At 37.8% G+C, this 17,251-nt stretch overlaps 1 protein-coding gene across 1 annotated transcript; it reads left to right on the top strand.

The window, feature by feature from the left end:
* Positions 1-259: 259 nt before the first annotated feature.
* Positions 260-17,014, top strand: RAB11A (RAB11A, member RAS oncogene family). Its single transcript, XM_008708567.2, has 5 exons — positions 260-435; positions 6,739-6,934; positions 7,165-7,358; positions 8,340-8,420; positions 16,791-17,014. The coding sequence occupies exons 1-5, from the start codon at positions 396-398 to the stop codon at positions 16,928-16,930; spliced, it is 651 nt and encodes a 216-aa protein (XP_008706789.1). The 5' UTR covers positions 260-395; the 3' UTR covers positions 16,931-17,014.
* Positions 17,015-17,251: the final 237 nt, after the last annotated feature.

Below are 17,251 nucleotides of genomic sequence, written 5' to 3'. Positions count from 1 at the left end.
GGGGGGGGGGAACTGACGGGCTTCCCAGCACCCCGTTTCCCCGCACATAGGCGCGAAGAATGAGGGAGAGGCCATTGAGAGGGTGGTAAGAGGAGGCTAGGAGCCGAGAGTCCCAGAGCTCTGTTTCCCCTCTAGGCTTCTTGGAGGAGGGCTGATATTGAAGACGGACGCGACGCTTCGGCGCACCGCCCTTCTTGGGCTCAGGGGCGGAGCGCCGCCTCCCGGAAGTACTTCCCCTTAGGGGCTGGGGCCCGCCGGAAGTGTCGTAGGGGCAGGGAGGGGTTCTTTACCCGGTCCGGCAGCTGAAGCTCGGCGCTCGGGTTACCCCTGCAGCGACGCCCCCTGGTCCCACCGATACCACTGCTGCTCCCGCCCCTTCGCTCCTCGGCCGCGCAATGGGCACCCGCGACGACGAGTACGACTATCTCTTCAAAGGTGAGGCCGTGGGCTCTCCCACTTTCCTCACGGAGTCCCGGTTCGGGGGCCCGGGGCACTCCCGGGGGACCCGCGTGCGGGCTGCCCCTGCACTGAAATCGGCCTTCCTCAGCCCTTCCTCTCTGGGCGATTTGTCCTGCGGTCTCCCAGCTCAGCCCCTTTTCCCTCAGACGGGGAGTCCTCCCCACACGCCGGGCTCTTTGCGACCTCCCCTTAGGCCTTCGCTATCCTCAGCGCCCCTCACCCTGTGTCCTTCTCGGGGCAGGCTGCTTTCTTCCAAATCGTCTTCGTTTCCCAGGTTCGATGGCCCCTTGAAAGGGGCCGCCCCTCCCACCATCTATCTTTTCGGGTTTGGCGCCCCTCCCCCTCAGTGTACACCCTTCTGGGCTCGCCCCCCTTCCAGAGCCCCTCTGACCGGCCCTTCCCCTCGCTCACCTTTCCTTCGGCGCAGACTCCCACTACAGGTCTTTTTCTCATCTGCCCCCCTTTTCCCCTCGAACGAGTCTCTCCTTGCGTCTCCTCACAGCCCCTCCCCTCGGACGGACGCCTCTGGAGCCGTCTTCTTCCATTCCCCCGGCCAGGCCCTGGTTAAAATCTGAGCGGGCCAGGGGTCCCCACCCCACCTGCCTCATCCGTCCCACAGGTCTTGTGGTCAATAACCTTTTCGCACCTGCCCCCGGGATTGGTAGCTCTTTCCCTGCCTTTCTTCCCCAGATAATTTAGAGCTCTCCCACGTCTCCTGTGCGACCCTGAGGGTGGGGGGTAGGGCAAGAGGAATTGTCCATCACCCACGCGCGCACTTGTCGCAGTGACCCGGCGGACTGTTGTGACTTCCCATCCAGGCTTTTTTCCTCCTACCCTTCCTACCGAGCGGCAGCCAGCTCGGGATAACTCTAGACCCTGCTAGCGAGAAGGGGTTGCGGATGGGTGGTGGCTGTTATCCTTGCCAGACCTGAAGGCCCAGTTCCTGAGCAGGAAAGGTTGTGCGCTGCACAAATACTAGCCTGCTTTATCACTATGGACTGGTTGCTTCCTGCTGCAACACTGGGAGGATCCAACCTTTTGGTGTTTTTAGAACAGGAAGGGAAGAGTCCTAGTTAGCCACAAACCTTTCCCAAAAGGTGGGGGCAGGGGGGAAGTTGTGTGCTCTTTGGTGAAATTTAATATGTATTATGAGATAGGGAAACATGTAGTGCCCTTGGACAGAACAAATTGGAGGGTGGGTTATGTATAGAAAGAATTGCCTGTTGGTTAGTTGGGAAAGAATCCCAATAGTTTTGTTTTTTTAATCAACAAAAATAAGGGGTACAGTTTTCAATAGGAAAAGAGTACGGCAAATGCTTTTTGTTGTTGTTGTTCAGTGAATGCGCTCTCACTCAGATGCTCTTTCTCTGCTCCTGAATTAGGGCAGCCATCAGTAGTATGCTGAACAAAGATCATTACCAGGGAGGAAGAAGCCATTGCTATTAAAGCTTTACAGTGGAGGGTGGAGTTTAAAAAGAGTGTTAAGCATGGTGATTGTTTCTGACCTTGCCATTGGGTGCTAAGAATGATTGACTAAAGGAAGCAGGAAATATTTCTTTGCCTTACCAGTACTTTGCAAATCTTATCACCACCTAACTCCTCTGGGCCAGAATATTCTGTTACATAGGGTGAGTACATTCAGTGTTCACCCTTTCTCCCCCATAGTGGAAAATCTTTTACGGAGAAGCGAGTACTTAATGCATTTTATAAATACAAAAAGGAAACATGGCTTCGTTAGCATACTGTTTGCTGAAGGCATCTGAGGTCATGTGAAATTACTTAGGTGAGACCCTAGAGACTAGTGTTTAGTCATTAAAAGATTTATTTCTTAAAATAAGGTACAAGGCAGTAGGCAGCTAGCTACCTTTGAAGTGATTAATTTAGAACAAGATAGACTGGCAACTCAGGAGTATTTCTCCTGTTCGGTTTGGAGCTTGACTGTTGTTCATAGAAACCATTTATTTTTTTCACTGAGAATATTCATTATCCTGGATTGGTTTAAGGGGTTTTAAATTAACTTTGGGATTAGACCATCCTGCTAACGATGATTGAGAGCACGGGCTTTGGAATCACACAGGCCTGGATTCAGATTCTGATTCAGGTTTTAAACTTGCTTTGTGACCTTTGAGCCTCCAATTCCTCATATATAAAAAGGAAATAATACCTATTTCTCAGAACTCTTACCAGAATTAAATGAGACTGTTTTTGAGGATTCAATAAGTGATAATAATGTGAAGAAAGTTACTGTGGTTCTTGTCAGCTTTTTGAACCTTAAATCTTTATAAGAACATTTAAGTATTATGAAAGAAACTTAAAATTAGGAGCTTTTAAAGTGTTCTATGTTTCCATGGGTTATAGTTTCATTTTGTTGTACATTTTGCTGTTTAAGATAGGGTGTTTAAAAAATTCTGAGAAGAATTTCCACTTTTTTAAAGCTCTTACAGGATATGAGTCACTTTTTTTTTCTTTAGTGCTGATTATTTAGCCAATTTCTTATTTATACAATTATATTTTAAAGCAAAGCAACAATAATTTTGAAGTGGTTTCACTCTACAAGAGGTTTATTCACTGAGATGAGGTAGACCTTTCTACTTGTAAGATTGCTCACCTTACACACTTAATACTTGAGGGAATTGGAAGTTAGTTTGGAACTCCAACCAGTTGAAAATGAAGGGATATTTTGATTAGTACAGGATGGAGTGGTCCAAATGGGAATGTAATGTGGGAAGAGAGCAGGATAGTTATTCTACATTACGTGTGTGTCTTGAACATTAATCTTTAGTTAAGCTCAATAAGAGACTTTTGGTGTGTGTGTGTGTGGGGGGTATTTTATTTTTTAAAATGAGTTTTTATTTTAAAAGCTTTATTTAATTCTATAATTATGTATATACAATGGGGTTATGGCCCTGTGGGACACATAAGTAAGCATCAATCATAGTTGCTATTGGTATTGTAGACACCAATTCAGAGTTACATTTTTTGAAAATATCTGGATACATAGTCTACATCATTTTCTTTTCAATCTAGCTGAAGGTCAGTAGTAATTAACTATCAGCTGATTGTCAATGGAAAAGATCTTAGGAACTTTGCTGTCTTGCATTTTGGTAGTTTTTCTTTCACAACTTTCTGTTGAGCAACTCACATTCTGCTGAATCTGGAAAAACTTGGCTAAAGCCTTTATTGACTTACTGAATGCATTTTATTTTCAAGACTTTTGGTGAGGTAGAACTATGAATATAGATGAAAGAGTAGAAGAAGCTCCCAAGTTTGTTTATAAAAATCAGTATGAAAATTAACAGTTATTCTTTCAGGTGATAACTTTTAGATCTGATGTACTTTGCTTGATTTGTTGGATTAAATTTTAGTCCAGTATGTTAGTTTGCAAGACAGTGTATAAAACTAAATGTGGTTGAAGAGGTGGAACTTCTTACTAAGTAGTGGAGAATTTATATGTATATCCTGCTTTTATGGCATTTAGCCTAATGTTTGTATATGATGAAGCAAATTTAATATTAGGTATTAGAATGGTAGTTGAAATTCAGCAGGTGAGGTAAACCATGTGGTAATAAATATCATTAGGTTGTTTTAGAAATGCTGTGGATGAAAAAATTACTATAGGTGTTTAATATGTAGATGCTGTTATTTGTTTATATTATACATATACCCCTCCCCCATACACTGTATAGATGGATATAGTTATAAAATGTTTAAAGTGGGAAGTTCTAAGGTACTAGTTAAGGAAAACAGTGGAAAGTCACTGCAAATTCCTTTCTCGAACTATAGGATGTAATCATATAGTTGGTCACATTTTTAAAGATCAATTATATATTGTCATCTTAGAGAAACTATTTTAATTAGAAATTGAGTCCATGAACTTTTTTTCTTTTTACTTTTTCAGGCATAGCCAGTAAATTCTCTTATGTTGTTTAGGTAATTTAATGTATTTCTGGTTTGTTAGTTTTTTAGTGACCTTAAATGTAACCCATCTTGGTTTGGTTTCTCATTTGGTAACTGAATAGAACCAGCTTTCCTTATTGTGTCATTTCTTGGCATCTTCTTGGCAGCACTGTTCTTAACAGAACCAGTATCTTCTGGTGTCATTCAAGATAATAATCCTTTAACAAGTTGTTAGTCTTTTAATTCTGGCAACTCTTTCCATGTCTAGTTGAGGTAATTATTTTATACTGTATAAAGCATTCATGAGTCTTGAATTATTTTCAGGTAAGGGTGCTATTTTTTATAATGTTAAAATTAATTGGTTACATGGAGGGGAAAAGTGCCTTCGCTATCTTTATGCCGAGGTGGGGAGATAATGAGCATAATCATTAGTTAACATGGAGGTCAAAAGGGAAAATCAAAACTTGAAAGTGCTAGAGTTTTTGTGGGAGGGAGAAGATGTTCTTTGAGTGTGTTATTTAATTTTCTAGAGGCATTGTCATTCTAGATGTCTTGCTTTTTTGTTTTAAACTGACTGGCTCCTGAATTACTGATTGGTATCTGAGTGTCTATGAAGTAGACATGTTTTAACTTTTTGGTTTTCCCTTCTTCCCTGTTCCCACGTCACGTGAGGCTTTCACACCTCATTGCTAGTGTGGGTTTAGAAATGAGTCTCAGAGGGTTTCCTCAGCAGAACATCAGGCCTCTTGCACTAAGAGGCAACGGTGTGTATCCTTTAATAATAGGGTAGACTATCACTGAAACTGGGATTTGATCTCACCGCCAGAAATGTGCTCCTTGGAAACTAACATAAACAACCATCCTATAAAACTGGAAATGTATTGTTTTTGTATGTTACTTTGATGACCGTATCATCTTTCCTGGTATCCAAGTTAAAGCATTTGCTATAATATCTGTGTTTGTCACAATACCTTTTGACGTCTCTAATTGACTATATAGCTAGAAATAACTGCTGTTTGTGCTGTATGGAGTTACTGCCACCTGGATGATTTCTTGCTGAATCAGCTAATAGAGGAAGTCAGGAAGATATGCATTTGATAATGTACTCCATCCAAGACTGTCCAGAGGCCAGCTTATATCCGCTCTTGTGGAAAGGAAGAAATGCATAATAGACTCTATTTGCCCTCTGACCAGAGTGCAGTGAGCTCTCAAGAGTTTTTACCTCCCTCTTCCCCACCACCACCAAATCCCAGTGTCTTTAATAAGGCCTGGTCTTATTCCTTGGTGGTGTTCTCACATGTTTGATTTTCTGGTCTGATGCCTAAATCAGTTAGCTAGTAAGAAAAACATTAGTAGTCAACAGTAGAAATAAGTATATTTCCTGAAAATGCTGATAGCATTTTTTTTCTTTGTAAAAAATTTTTAGCTCTTTCTATAAACCTGTGAAGTAATTTTGTTCTTTAAATTGAGGTGGAAATGCTTTAGAACAAGTTAACTGCCTGTTTTCCCATTGTTTATGAAATTCTTAAGTATAACACTGCCTTGGGTGAAAAAAAATCCTCATGTATTTGGTTAGTAAATAAACTGCTTCCTATAGTAATCACAGGAAATAAATTCATCTAAACCAAACTTGTTTTTAAAAAATTCTTAAGTCATAAGGGAAAGTATGCGTCTTCCTTGCTTTGGCCTTTTACTCAGACTAAGTCAAGAATTATTAGCTTCCTAGGGCCCCTGTTAAACTTAATTGGGGTGTCTGTTTTTGTAGGGGTCTCTGTAGCTTCCTGCCCATCTGATAAATGCAACTATGAAAAGGTCATTGTAGTTTCTGTGATCTGGGTGGCAAAGTTCATAAACCTGATGCCTCATATGGTAAATGTGTTTCATTTTGCCAAGGTGTGAGTCTTGAGGTCACACCCAGTCTTTGATGAAACTAAGTAGAACATTTTCATTCTTTCCCTCCTTTCTACTCATTAACATCCTTTATTGCTTTCATGTATGATACACTTTTAATATCACAAATTGTTTATTTGGTGTAGGATTTATCTTTCATGTTATTACCTTCTATGGTAGTAAGGTTGGTATAGCATTGATGGTAATTAATCAGTGCCCAGCCGACCTGTAGTTAAAATTGCATCTGTAAGACAGGATCCTATATTTGTGCTAATAAGCAGATGATGTGTAGAAGTTATTATGTAGGTAGACACAGTTTAAAAAGAATTGGTTTTATCGATAGGTAACAGGTCAAGAATATGGGCTCTTCTCCTCTCCCCTACCCCCATCCCTTTTAAAAAATCAGATGCTCTTTCTTTTTGCTTTAAAGCATGATATTCTGAATGTGTCTGCCTCATTCATCTGACGTTAAGTGCTTTGTCTTTTTTTCAGTTGTCCTTATTGGAGATTCTGGTGTTGGAAAGAGTAATCTCTTATCTCGATTTACTCGAAATGAGTTTAATCTCGAAAGTAAGAGCACCATTGGAGTAGAGTTTGCAACAAGAAGCATCCAGGTTGATGGGAAAACAATAAAGGCACAGATTTGGGACACAGCAGGGCAGGAGCGATACCGAGCTATAACATCAGCGTAAGTCTCATAGTCTTTAAGTTCTGAGAAATAGACTGCCATCAACTGAAGTAGCTGATTTTTGGTATGGGAAAAGGTACTTTTTTTTTTTTCCTTGTAAGAAATCTGGTATTAGGATTTTGAAATGTATTTATAAATGTGCTTTTAAAAATATATAATCCATATATTTAGTTCTTCCCTTCCATCTTACGGTTGTTTTCTAATAGTTAAATACCTGCTTCTGTTTTCAGATACTATCGTGGAGCTGTAGGTGCCTTACTGGTGTATGACATTGCTAAACATCTCACGTACGAAAATGTAGAACGATGGCTGAAAGAACTGAGAGATCACGCTGATAGTAACATTGTTATCATGCTTGTGGGCAATAAGAGTGATTTGCGTCATCTCAGGGCAGTTCCTACAGATGAAGCAAGAGCTTTTGCAGGTTAGTGATACGAATTTCATGATATTACAGTGATTCTGTATTTCTTACTCTTATATCTTGCAGTTTTGATACTTTAGCAATGACTGTAATCACTTACAGTAGTTTCAGAAAGGTAAACATGAATGCTCAGCAAGGATTGTTGTTCTGAAAGTTTGTGATGACTTTCTCTTTTGCTTAACTTTGAGTCATTAAAACACTGCAGTTTTTGCTCCCAAAAGTTGAATATAAATACTATTTTCTTTCCTTTCTGTGGAGGGGGGTAGATGACATCTGTCAATTTATTCTGTGCTTCCTATCTCTTTCTCTACTATGTCTGTGTTTTACCGAGGCTGCTCTAGGTGAGTCTGAAATGCAGTGGCCCAGGGCATGTCAACAACCCACAGGGAATGTGGCTGCTTAGCAGTTAGAACTTTTTTGGCTTAGTAGAGGATCTGCCTATCTCTTCCGTTCTGGTAGGGGTAGCCTGCCAGAAGGCAGCATTGTGTATTCTGGGCTAGTGAAAGTCGTGACTGTGTACTAGTGCTTATGCTGTGATTAAAGGTTTTTATAATAGTTTTTCAGTTTTCCAGGCAAGACGCCTTATTTAAAAAAATGCAGTTATAGAATTTAAGTGAATAACACCTACCTATCCATGTTCATACCTTAACTCTGTGGGTTGATGGGGGAGAAGAACAGTAATGGATGGAAATAACTGAGTATTTGATCAGTTTACTACATTTTGAGTCACGTCATTCGTTGTCATTCATTGGTAGTATACAGATGTATTAAGTCTTTTTTTAATTAAGGAGCCAATGAAAATTTCTCACTGTATTTTTTAATCTGCTCAAGTGTAAGTAGAATGGTGCCCTTACTGCTCAAGAAGTTGGGGAGGTCTTAATTTTTAGAAAGTTTTTAATTTTCCTTTGGAAGGCTTGAATGTATTACATCTCTTTCATAAAATTTGACAAGACTGAAGTTTCTATCTCTTCCCCCCCCCCCCAGAAAAGAATGGTTTGTCATTCATTGAGACTTCCGCTCTAGACTCTACAAATGTAGAAGCTGCTTTTCAGACAATTCTGACAGGTAAGACTTGAATTTTTAGATTATACTAGTGAGAATTGGAAGTTTTAGGAATGTAATTTTAACACATAAGGAAACTAAACTATATATCACACTGAGAATGACTATCATTTGAGAGCTGCTACAGCAAGAGCTGTTTAAAGTACAAAATTAAAATTAACTACCCTTGCTTGCTGAGCTTTAATCATCTTCATTTATCTGGTTTATATTGGGAAAAGTACTTTGAAAATAATTTGTTCGCTTCTATTATTACTTACATCCAGGTATTCCATACTTTGTGGTCACAAGCACAAAATAATGCTTAAAGGCACTTTTTATAAGATAAATATTGAAATCCTGGCTATGGAAAGATAATAAATGCCCTTTGAAATTCAGTAAAGAAAAGGCTTGCTTTGTTCTGATACATTATAGAAGCAGCTAGGGAAAAACATTTTTAAAAATTTAATGAAAAAAAAACCAAAAACTAAAATTCTCCTGTGATACATTGTAGAAGAAGCACAGTGTCACCTGTGGAGAAAATCAGCAAGTGATTGCATATGGAAAAGTTTAAGTAGTGGGAAAAGAACAAAGCTGTTTTAAACTGTAGATGTGCAGATCAGGTCAGCCTCAAATTAGAAGAAGACATTGTATTTGTGTTGTCTCACATATACTCTGACTTTATTAGAATGACCAACTTATCAAGTTAAGTCATAATCCTCTAGTAAGTAGTTTGATGGATTGTTTTAAAGTACTTTAAAAATATATACTATTTTTAAGAACTCTCAATATAGAGTATAGGATTACTATATAGCATAGTCTAGTGTGTTCTGACAAGTCTGTTTGGGGAAATGGTTAAATGAGTTTCCAGTTTTAATGTAACAAGATTTTAATGTATTCTTTGTAGCACTTGTATTAGAGGTGAACAGATTTTAACTTTGATTTTTAATTTTTAAATTTTTGTTTTTAAAACATTTTTGAATTATTTTTTTGTAGGAAGAGTGAGCATAAGGTGTGGGCGAGGGGACTGAGGGAGAGGGAGAGCAAGAATCTTAAGCAGGCTCCACAAGAGTCACTTGTAACTGAGCACAAAGCCACCCCAATTTTTTTATTTTTAAATTGTTCCAAGTTTTTATTTAAATTCGTTAATTAACATACAGTGTAATATTAGTTTCAGGTGTAGAATTTAGTGATTCACAGATTTTAACTTTTAAATGTCCTATTTTATACTGAAATAGGTAGGGAGTAAAGTCTCGAATTTAAGAGTACGGACTTGGAAGCCTGACTTGGGTTTTAGTCCTGGCTCCTTCACTTTCCATTGGCTCTGTAATCTTAGGCAAATTACTTAACCTTTCTAGGCCTTAAATTCCTTATCTGTAAAATTTAAACATGTTTTAGGGAGTTCTGGTTTTTTGGTTTGATAGAAGAGGGCTTATATTTATAAATACCTTGTGATATGATTTGACTGTTATGTTGTGACTTAAAGGTTTTTGTCTCTACAACCCATAGAAAAGAATTGCCTGTCATTTTGAGACATCTACTCTAGACTCCAAAAATGAGTACATGAGTTCATATATGTAAAATACTTAGCTATTAGCAGTTAAAGGGGCGCCTGGGTGGCACAGCGGTTAAGCGCCTGCCTTCGGCTCAGGGCGTGATCCCGGCGTTCTGGGATCGAGCCCCACATCAGACTCCTCCGCTATGAGCCTGCTTCTTCCTCTCCCACTCCCCCTGCTTGTGTTCCCTCTCTCGCTGGCTGTCTCTATCTCTGTCAAATAAATAAATAAAATCTTTAAAAAAAATAAAAAAATAAATAGCAGTTAAAGCATGAAAAAAAACCATTAAAAATAAAATAGGTATTGGTGATTCGCATATAGAAGGTATAATAAACAATAGTTTATTACAATTCTGTTACGAGAAAAATAGTACTAACTAGCAGTGCTAAGGTTGCAATAGTCTTTGGGACACAGTGGCTTTCCTTTAGAATCTTCTCTGTGTCAAGTTTCATTACAGATTGTTGCAAGCAAGATTTGATTAAATATTGCAGTATATCTGAAAATCCTACTTCTTTTACAATCACTTGTGCAGATTCTATTGAATCATATGTAGAGGACTAAATTTAGACCTAGGAGTTGTTGATTTTTACTAGCACTTTACTCACACTCCCTGTGTAACTAGTCACTGAACCTCTCTGGTCCTCAGAGTCACAGTGTCTTAAATAATGAGTGAGTTAAGTCATCTTGGGGGTCTATGAGTCTCTCAGGGCCTCTGAAAACATCATTTAAAATTTTTTTTTGGTGAGTCCTTGTTGAGATATTTTTTATGTCCCGTCAGATCTCCTCTGCATTCTAGTCCATTCTGATCTCAGTTTCTAGACTGATACTAAGTGAAGATGAGACCATCTGCAGTTAACTATTTTATGTATCATTTTGTAACATTGAGCTTAATGATCCGCTCAAACATGAACTAACTAATCTATAAGTATGATATATACTTCAAATTGAACTGTTTTTTCCTTAAAGATGAAAAACATTTAGGGGTGCCTGGGTGGCTCAGTTGGTTAAGCATCTGCCTTCGGCTCAGGTTGTGATACCAGGGTCCCGAGAATGAGCCCCGCATAGGGCTCCCTCCTCAGTGAGGAGCCTGCTCCTTCCTCTCCCTCTGCTGTTCCCCCTGCTTATGCTCTTTGGCTGTCTCTGTGTCAGATAAATAAAATCTTCAAAAACAAAAAACGAACATTTGGCTGTTTTTCTTAAAATTCACTCTAGATTTAACATTTGTTACCGCTTAATTAATGTTGCTTAAAAGACAAGATTAGCTTCACTTATTACCATTTTTCCTTTCTATATTCACTATTTTCTCGGCTTCCTCCGTAAATCTCAGTGTTATTCTGTGGGATCCGAAATCATTGCATGTGGCAGCAGACCTCTCTCTTCTTTTGCACGTGCTAGGATGTTTGTTCTAAACTTTTCTCTTCATACCAGTAGAGTATTAATACTTAGGAAAAACAGGGAGGAATGAGGCACTTGGATGGCAGTTGAATGTCTGACTCTTGGCTTCTGCTTGGGTCGTGATCTTGAGGTGGTGAGATCTAACACCTCCTTGGGCTCTGTCATCAGTGCAGAGTCAGCTTGGATTTCTCTCCCCCTCTCCCTCTGCCCCACCCCTGCTAAAATAAATAAATAAATCTTAAAAAAAAAAAAAAAAAAGAAAAAGAAATGGGCAGGACAAAAAACCAGGAAAGACAACAGTAATCTCATTAGTTTTAATTCTACCTTAAATGTTAACAGCATTAAGGGAGCATTTACATTGCATTTTGGTGTTGCTGGAAGAAAAATAATTTTTTCATTTTTAAGGTGGACAATTATGTGTTAGAAAATTTATCTACATGGGGCGCCTGGGTGGCACAGCGGTTAAGCCTCTGCCTTCGGCTCAGGGCGTGATCCCGGCGTTACGGGATCGAGCCCCACGTCAGGCTCCTCCGCTATGAGCCTGCTTCTTCCTCTCCCACTCCCCCTGCTTGTGTTCCCTCTCTCGCTGGCTGTCTCTATCTCTGTCAATAAGTAAATAAAATCTTAAAAAAAAAAAAAAATTATATAAAAAAAAAAAAAGAAAATTTATCTACATTATTACTCCAGAGTTTAATTGTGTTGCTCGTTTAGAATAGACCTGTGGCATTTTTGACATCCATGAATTTGATAGTAACTCTGTGACAGTTTTGCTGATGATATTTTTTTAGAGGTAGTTAGCTGGTACTTGGGTGAGCCTGCTAGATTGCTCAGCCTTTGCATTACTGTGCAGTTTTGTTTTCTTTCATCCTCAAGTTTGTTAAGGGATGTTTTTAATCCATACTTCCCATACTCTTATTATTTTTTCTTTTAACTTTGAGTTTTGACAGTTTCAGACTTAAAAGTTGGAATAATAGTGCAAAGAATTTGTAAATACCCTTCACCATATTCCCCAAATGTTGATATTTTACCACATCTTCTTTATTCTTTTTTCTTCCTGTTGCTATATACTGATGTTTTTCTTGCCCCATTTCAGAATGGCAGACATGTTGTCTCTTGCACTTAAGTGCTTTTCAGTGCATATTTCTTAAAAACAAGGATGTTCTCTTTCATAACCATAGTGCATTTATCAAAAATCAGTTAGATTGTCCATATCAATGTTTAGCTACAGACCTTGTGCAGATTTTGCCAGTTGTTCGAATTATGTCCTTACTAGCAAAAGAAATCTTGAGATCACACATTGCATTCAGCTCTCTACCTATTTCATCTCCTTTAATCTGGAACAGATCCTCAGTCTGTCTTTTGTTTATTGACTGTTTTTGAAGGGTACAGGTCACTATCTTGTAGTGTCTCTCAATTTGGGTTTGTCTCGTGTTTCCTCACAATTAAATGCAGATTATTGCAGTTTCAGCAAGAACACCACAAAAGTGATCTCAGTGTATCCCATCCGGAGGTTGTGATATTGGTTTGTTGTATTCATTATTGGTGATGTTAACTGATCACTTGGCTAAAGTGGTAACTGCAAGGTTCTCCACCTAATTAATAAGCCCAAGTCATCTTTTTAGTTTTGAAGACTGAATTCTTAATTTTATGGTAAAGTAGTGAGAATCATTTAAATTAGGTGTAGTATTTTTTTTTTTAACGTAGGCTTCATGCCTAGTGTGGAGCTCAGTGTGGGACTTGAACTCATGACCCTAAGAACAAGGCCTGAGCTGAAATCAGGAGTCTGACACTTAACCAGCTGAGCCACCCAGGCGCCCCTAGGTGTAATATTTTTTTCTTGGCGTGTGGTAATCTCTCAGATATGTGTCAGTATATCAAATCAGAGCATTTTTTTGATATTCAAGAAACTTAATGGTGAGCTTTGGGTTTGAAGAAGACCTGACAAATTCTGACCTAGGCTGTAGTGGAGTAACTCAGGCTTTTGTTATTTTCACAATTTTTGAGACCTCAAAGAATTTTAGCTCTTTTGTTCCCCAATTTGGAACAATTGCATTTAACTTCTTTGGAGTGTACTTTGCAACTTGCTTCATACTTTCATAGAGTGGAAATAGGTATATGTCTTTGTAATTTAACTTTACCAGGTTATATTTAAAACTATCTTCTATTAATATTTTAACTTTCTATTTAGATTTATAGGAGATTCTAACATAGGAACGACACAGCTGAATTCCTTTTCCTTTTAACCTTGCCTAGCCTTTGGACATCTTGAAAAGGGGCTGTACAGGAATTGTATCACATACATTTGGTTCTAAAGGAGAACATGCCCTTGGAAGAAGAAAATAATTGCATCTGGTTTAGCACGTTACTAGTCCTGTTTCCCTTCCCCCACTTAAGTAACCTCTAATCAGATACCAGCTAGAAGGTACCTGCTTCCTATTTTCTTATCAAAGTTTTTTTTTTTTTTAAGTGGCACACCCAGCCACAGATGTTAAATACATTACTTGAGTAGCCTCTTTGTGCCCATTCTGCTTGAAAGAATTTCTTTTTTTTTTTTTTTTTTTTTTACTTTTTTGATCACCGCTTTCCTATTTTCTTTATTGCTTTGGCATTTTCATTAGAGGGTATCTTTTTGGTTACTGGAACAAATGTAGCAGTAATCCGTTTCTACAAAACTGTGTGCGGTACTTGCAGACCAGTTATACAATACTGCTCAAATTTCTTGCTTTGTAATGAGATCCCTTTAATATTTAACTTTCTCTTCTCTGAGAACTCTGCCTTTTCTTCTGTTACAGTATTTGCTTTTCATGTAAGAGCCTGCAAAATATTTTTTCTCTTGGTTCCTTTAACTTGAATCTTCAAAACAACTTGTAAAGAAGTTAAAATTTGTAGAGGGTCACATTTAATCATTTGCACTTAAAGAAGAGCCACCCAGTTTGGGATTAGAGAGAACATTAAAGAATGAATATAGAGTTTTACATTAAGTTGATAATTATCTTTATTCCTTAGCCACTAGCCTGATTGAATGAGCGTCTTTTCCTTTACCCTTGACACACTCCCCCAGTTCCATCTCTTTGCAATGAAAAGAATCTAAATGAAGACTACATTTTTTTTAATTCAGTCAGTAGGCTTTCTTTATTGTTTTTCCCTTGACTACTTACTCAGCTTTGAGAAATACTGTCAGCCTTCTCAAACACAAATTTTAGCCACCCCCCCAACCTCCCAGCCCCTACCCCCGAGGGAAAAAAGTAAGAAAAGGTACATTATAGCTGTCTGTTTTTGCTAGTTTACACATTCAGTTGACTACAGCTTGTTGTTGTTCAGCTTTAGGGAAATTATTTCTTAATTTGGAGTAAATGTATTCATTTAACATTTCTTTTTCTTCAACTTTTTGTAATGGGACTTTTCCAACATACCAAAAGTAGGACAGTATCCTGAACTCCCATGTAGCCACCAACAACCATCAGTTCATGACCGGTGTTTTGTTCCACCTACTCCCTTCCTTATTTTTTTGAAACAAATCCCAGATATTACATCATTTCATTGGTAAACATTTCATGATCTACAGCTAAAAGATTAGGGCATAAACCCAAAACAACCACTAAAAAATTGGCAGTGATTTCTTCTCTGTTATCCAAACAATATTAAAATCTTCTGTCTCAGTTTTTCGTTTTTGTTGTTGTTTTTTTACAGTTCAAATTAGAATCCAATCCAGATGATGATACTACATTGCAGTTAGTTGACATATTCTTGGAGCATTTTGAAAATACAATTCTACTTTCTCTTTTTTACCCTATAACTTTATATAAATTTTCAAGTATTATAGAAATAATACGTTACACCCCTCATCTAGAATCATCACTTTACCACATTTGGCCTGTTTCTACGTGTGTATATGCTTTTTTCCCCTTTTGCTCAGTCTTCAGAAAATAAATTGTAGACATTATGGCACTTTACAAGTAAATATTGGAACGTTTTATCTCCTAAGTACAAGGCAGTCTACATAATCACGATACCATATATCATATTTAAGAAATTTGTTTATATGGTATTAGCTAATGTGCAGTTCATATTCCTGTTTCTCCAAGTGTACTAATAATTCTTTTATAGATTTGGTTTTTACATTTTAAATGTCAGTTTGGGCAAAGGTCACACATTGATGGAATTTTTTATATCTGGGGTATTATTAAATAGAGTAGCTACTGGGCACAAGTTGTTATTGAGCGCTTGAAATATGGCTAGTGGACTGAGGAATTAGATTTTAAATTTAATTTGAATATGTGACTACTGTACTGGACACTACAGATGTAGAACATTTACCTCCATCTTTTAAGTGCGTTTTTATAACAATAAATTTTTTGAAGACTCTTGGCCAGTTTTTTTCGTAGAATGTCCCTCAATCTGGATTTATCTAATTGTTTTCTTAGGATAAATTCATTTTAAACAATTTTGGCAGGAATACATAGGTGTCCTTCATAGGAATACACTGTATCTTTCATAGTACATCATAATAGGGGGCACATCATGTCAATTTGTCCCATTTTTAGAATTCTTTTACCTTTTGAGGTTTTTTGTTTTGTTTTTGGTTTTTTGGGTTTTTTTTTAGGCTGAACTGGGAGAATAAAGATAACTAAGATACATTCTCTGCAAGGAGTTTATAATTTAGTCAGAGGGAAATACTTTTAGGCAGTGAAATAAAAACCAAATAAAATGAGTTAAATATAGATACTTGGTGTAGAGGAATTTAATAACATTTATTGGACCAATTAGTTACTTATCAAACCCCTACTGTATGCCATAAAGTAGAGAAAAAGAACTGAATAAGGTAGACACAGTGCTTGTCTTTATATAGTTTTTGTGCTTAGTGGAAGAGGTAGAAACAGTTTTTGTTTTTTGGGTGTTTTTTTTACAGTTAGTTTTGATAAGTGTCATAAAATCTTGAGTTCCTGGTTAATCATTATTTAATTACAATTTAACTTTAGTTTAGGAGGCGTTGATAAACGTTCCCTTTCCCTCCCTTTTCAAGAGTCCTTTGGGATTTTGGCATGTTTATGAAGTTTTGCTCATCCCTACACAGCCAGGAAAAATACTAATGTATCTCATATTGCAGATTTATTTTTATTTTTCTGTGGTACAGTATCTATGTAGGGTTTTTTGACAAGGGCAGACTGAAAATACTCTCATGTTTTAATTTTTATTTTTTCTCATGGTTTAATTTAGATCTAATCCCATAAACTAATCTCTTTAAACCAATTTATTTAATTGACTGGTGAACCTTTCCCTCTGAAATGGAAAACCTTTTTTATTTGAAAATCTTTAAATTTATACATCCTTCGTCCAAGTTTATTTGCAGCCTTTTTCTGCAAATCTGGTTTCTACTAGTACTTCTGTATCAGCTACTAATGAGTCTATTCACAGTGAGTATTGCTGTTTGTTTGTTTTTTTCCAGAGATATACCGCATTGTTTCCCAGAAGCAAATGTCAGACAGACGTGAAAATGACATGTCTCCAAGCAACAATGTGGTTCCTATTCATGTTCCACCAACCACTGAAAACAAGCCAAAGGTGCAGTGCTGTCAGAACATATAAGGCGTTTCTCTTCTCCCCTAGAAGGCTGTGTATAGTCCATTTCCCAGGTCTGAGATTTAAATATATTTGTAATTCTTGTGGTCACTTTGTGTTTTATTACTTCCTCATACTTATGAATTTTTCCATGTCTTAAGTCTTGATTTTAGCTTTATAAAATCATCCACTTGTCCCGAATGACTGCAGCTTTTTTTCATGCTATGGCTTCACAAGCCTTAGTTAATAAACTGAATGTTTGGATTCCTCAGTTATTGTTTACTTTTCATCATGGAAGCCTGTCACTGTAGGACATGTTAGAACTTGATCACTTGAAGCTCAGACCTA

Source organism: Ursus maritimus, unplaced genomic scaffold (assembly GCF_017311325.1).
Source record: "Ursus maritimus isolate PB19 unplaced genomic scaffold, ASM1731132v1 scaffold_27, whole genome shotgun sequence".
In the NCBI taxonomy this organism is placed as follows: Eukaryota; Metazoa; Chordata; class Mammalia; order Carnivora; family Ursidae; genus Ursus; species Ursus maritimus.
This window is presented reverse-complemented; position numbering and strand designations above follow the sequence as displayed.

Bases quoted from the DNA above. Each gene is read 5' to 3' on its own strand.
- RAB11A (XM_008708567.2), top strand. From the start codon at position 396: ATGGGCACCCGCGACGACGAGTACGACTATCTCTTCAAAG. The intron at 7,359-8,339 runs GTTAGTGATACG...CCCCCCCCCCAG, and splicing joins TGAAGCAAGAGCTTTTGCAG to AAAAGAATGGTTTGTCATTC. The intron at 8,421-16,790 runs GTAAGACTTGAA...GTTTTTTTCCAG, and splicing joins TTTTCAGACAATTCTGACAG to AGATATACCGCATTGTTTCC.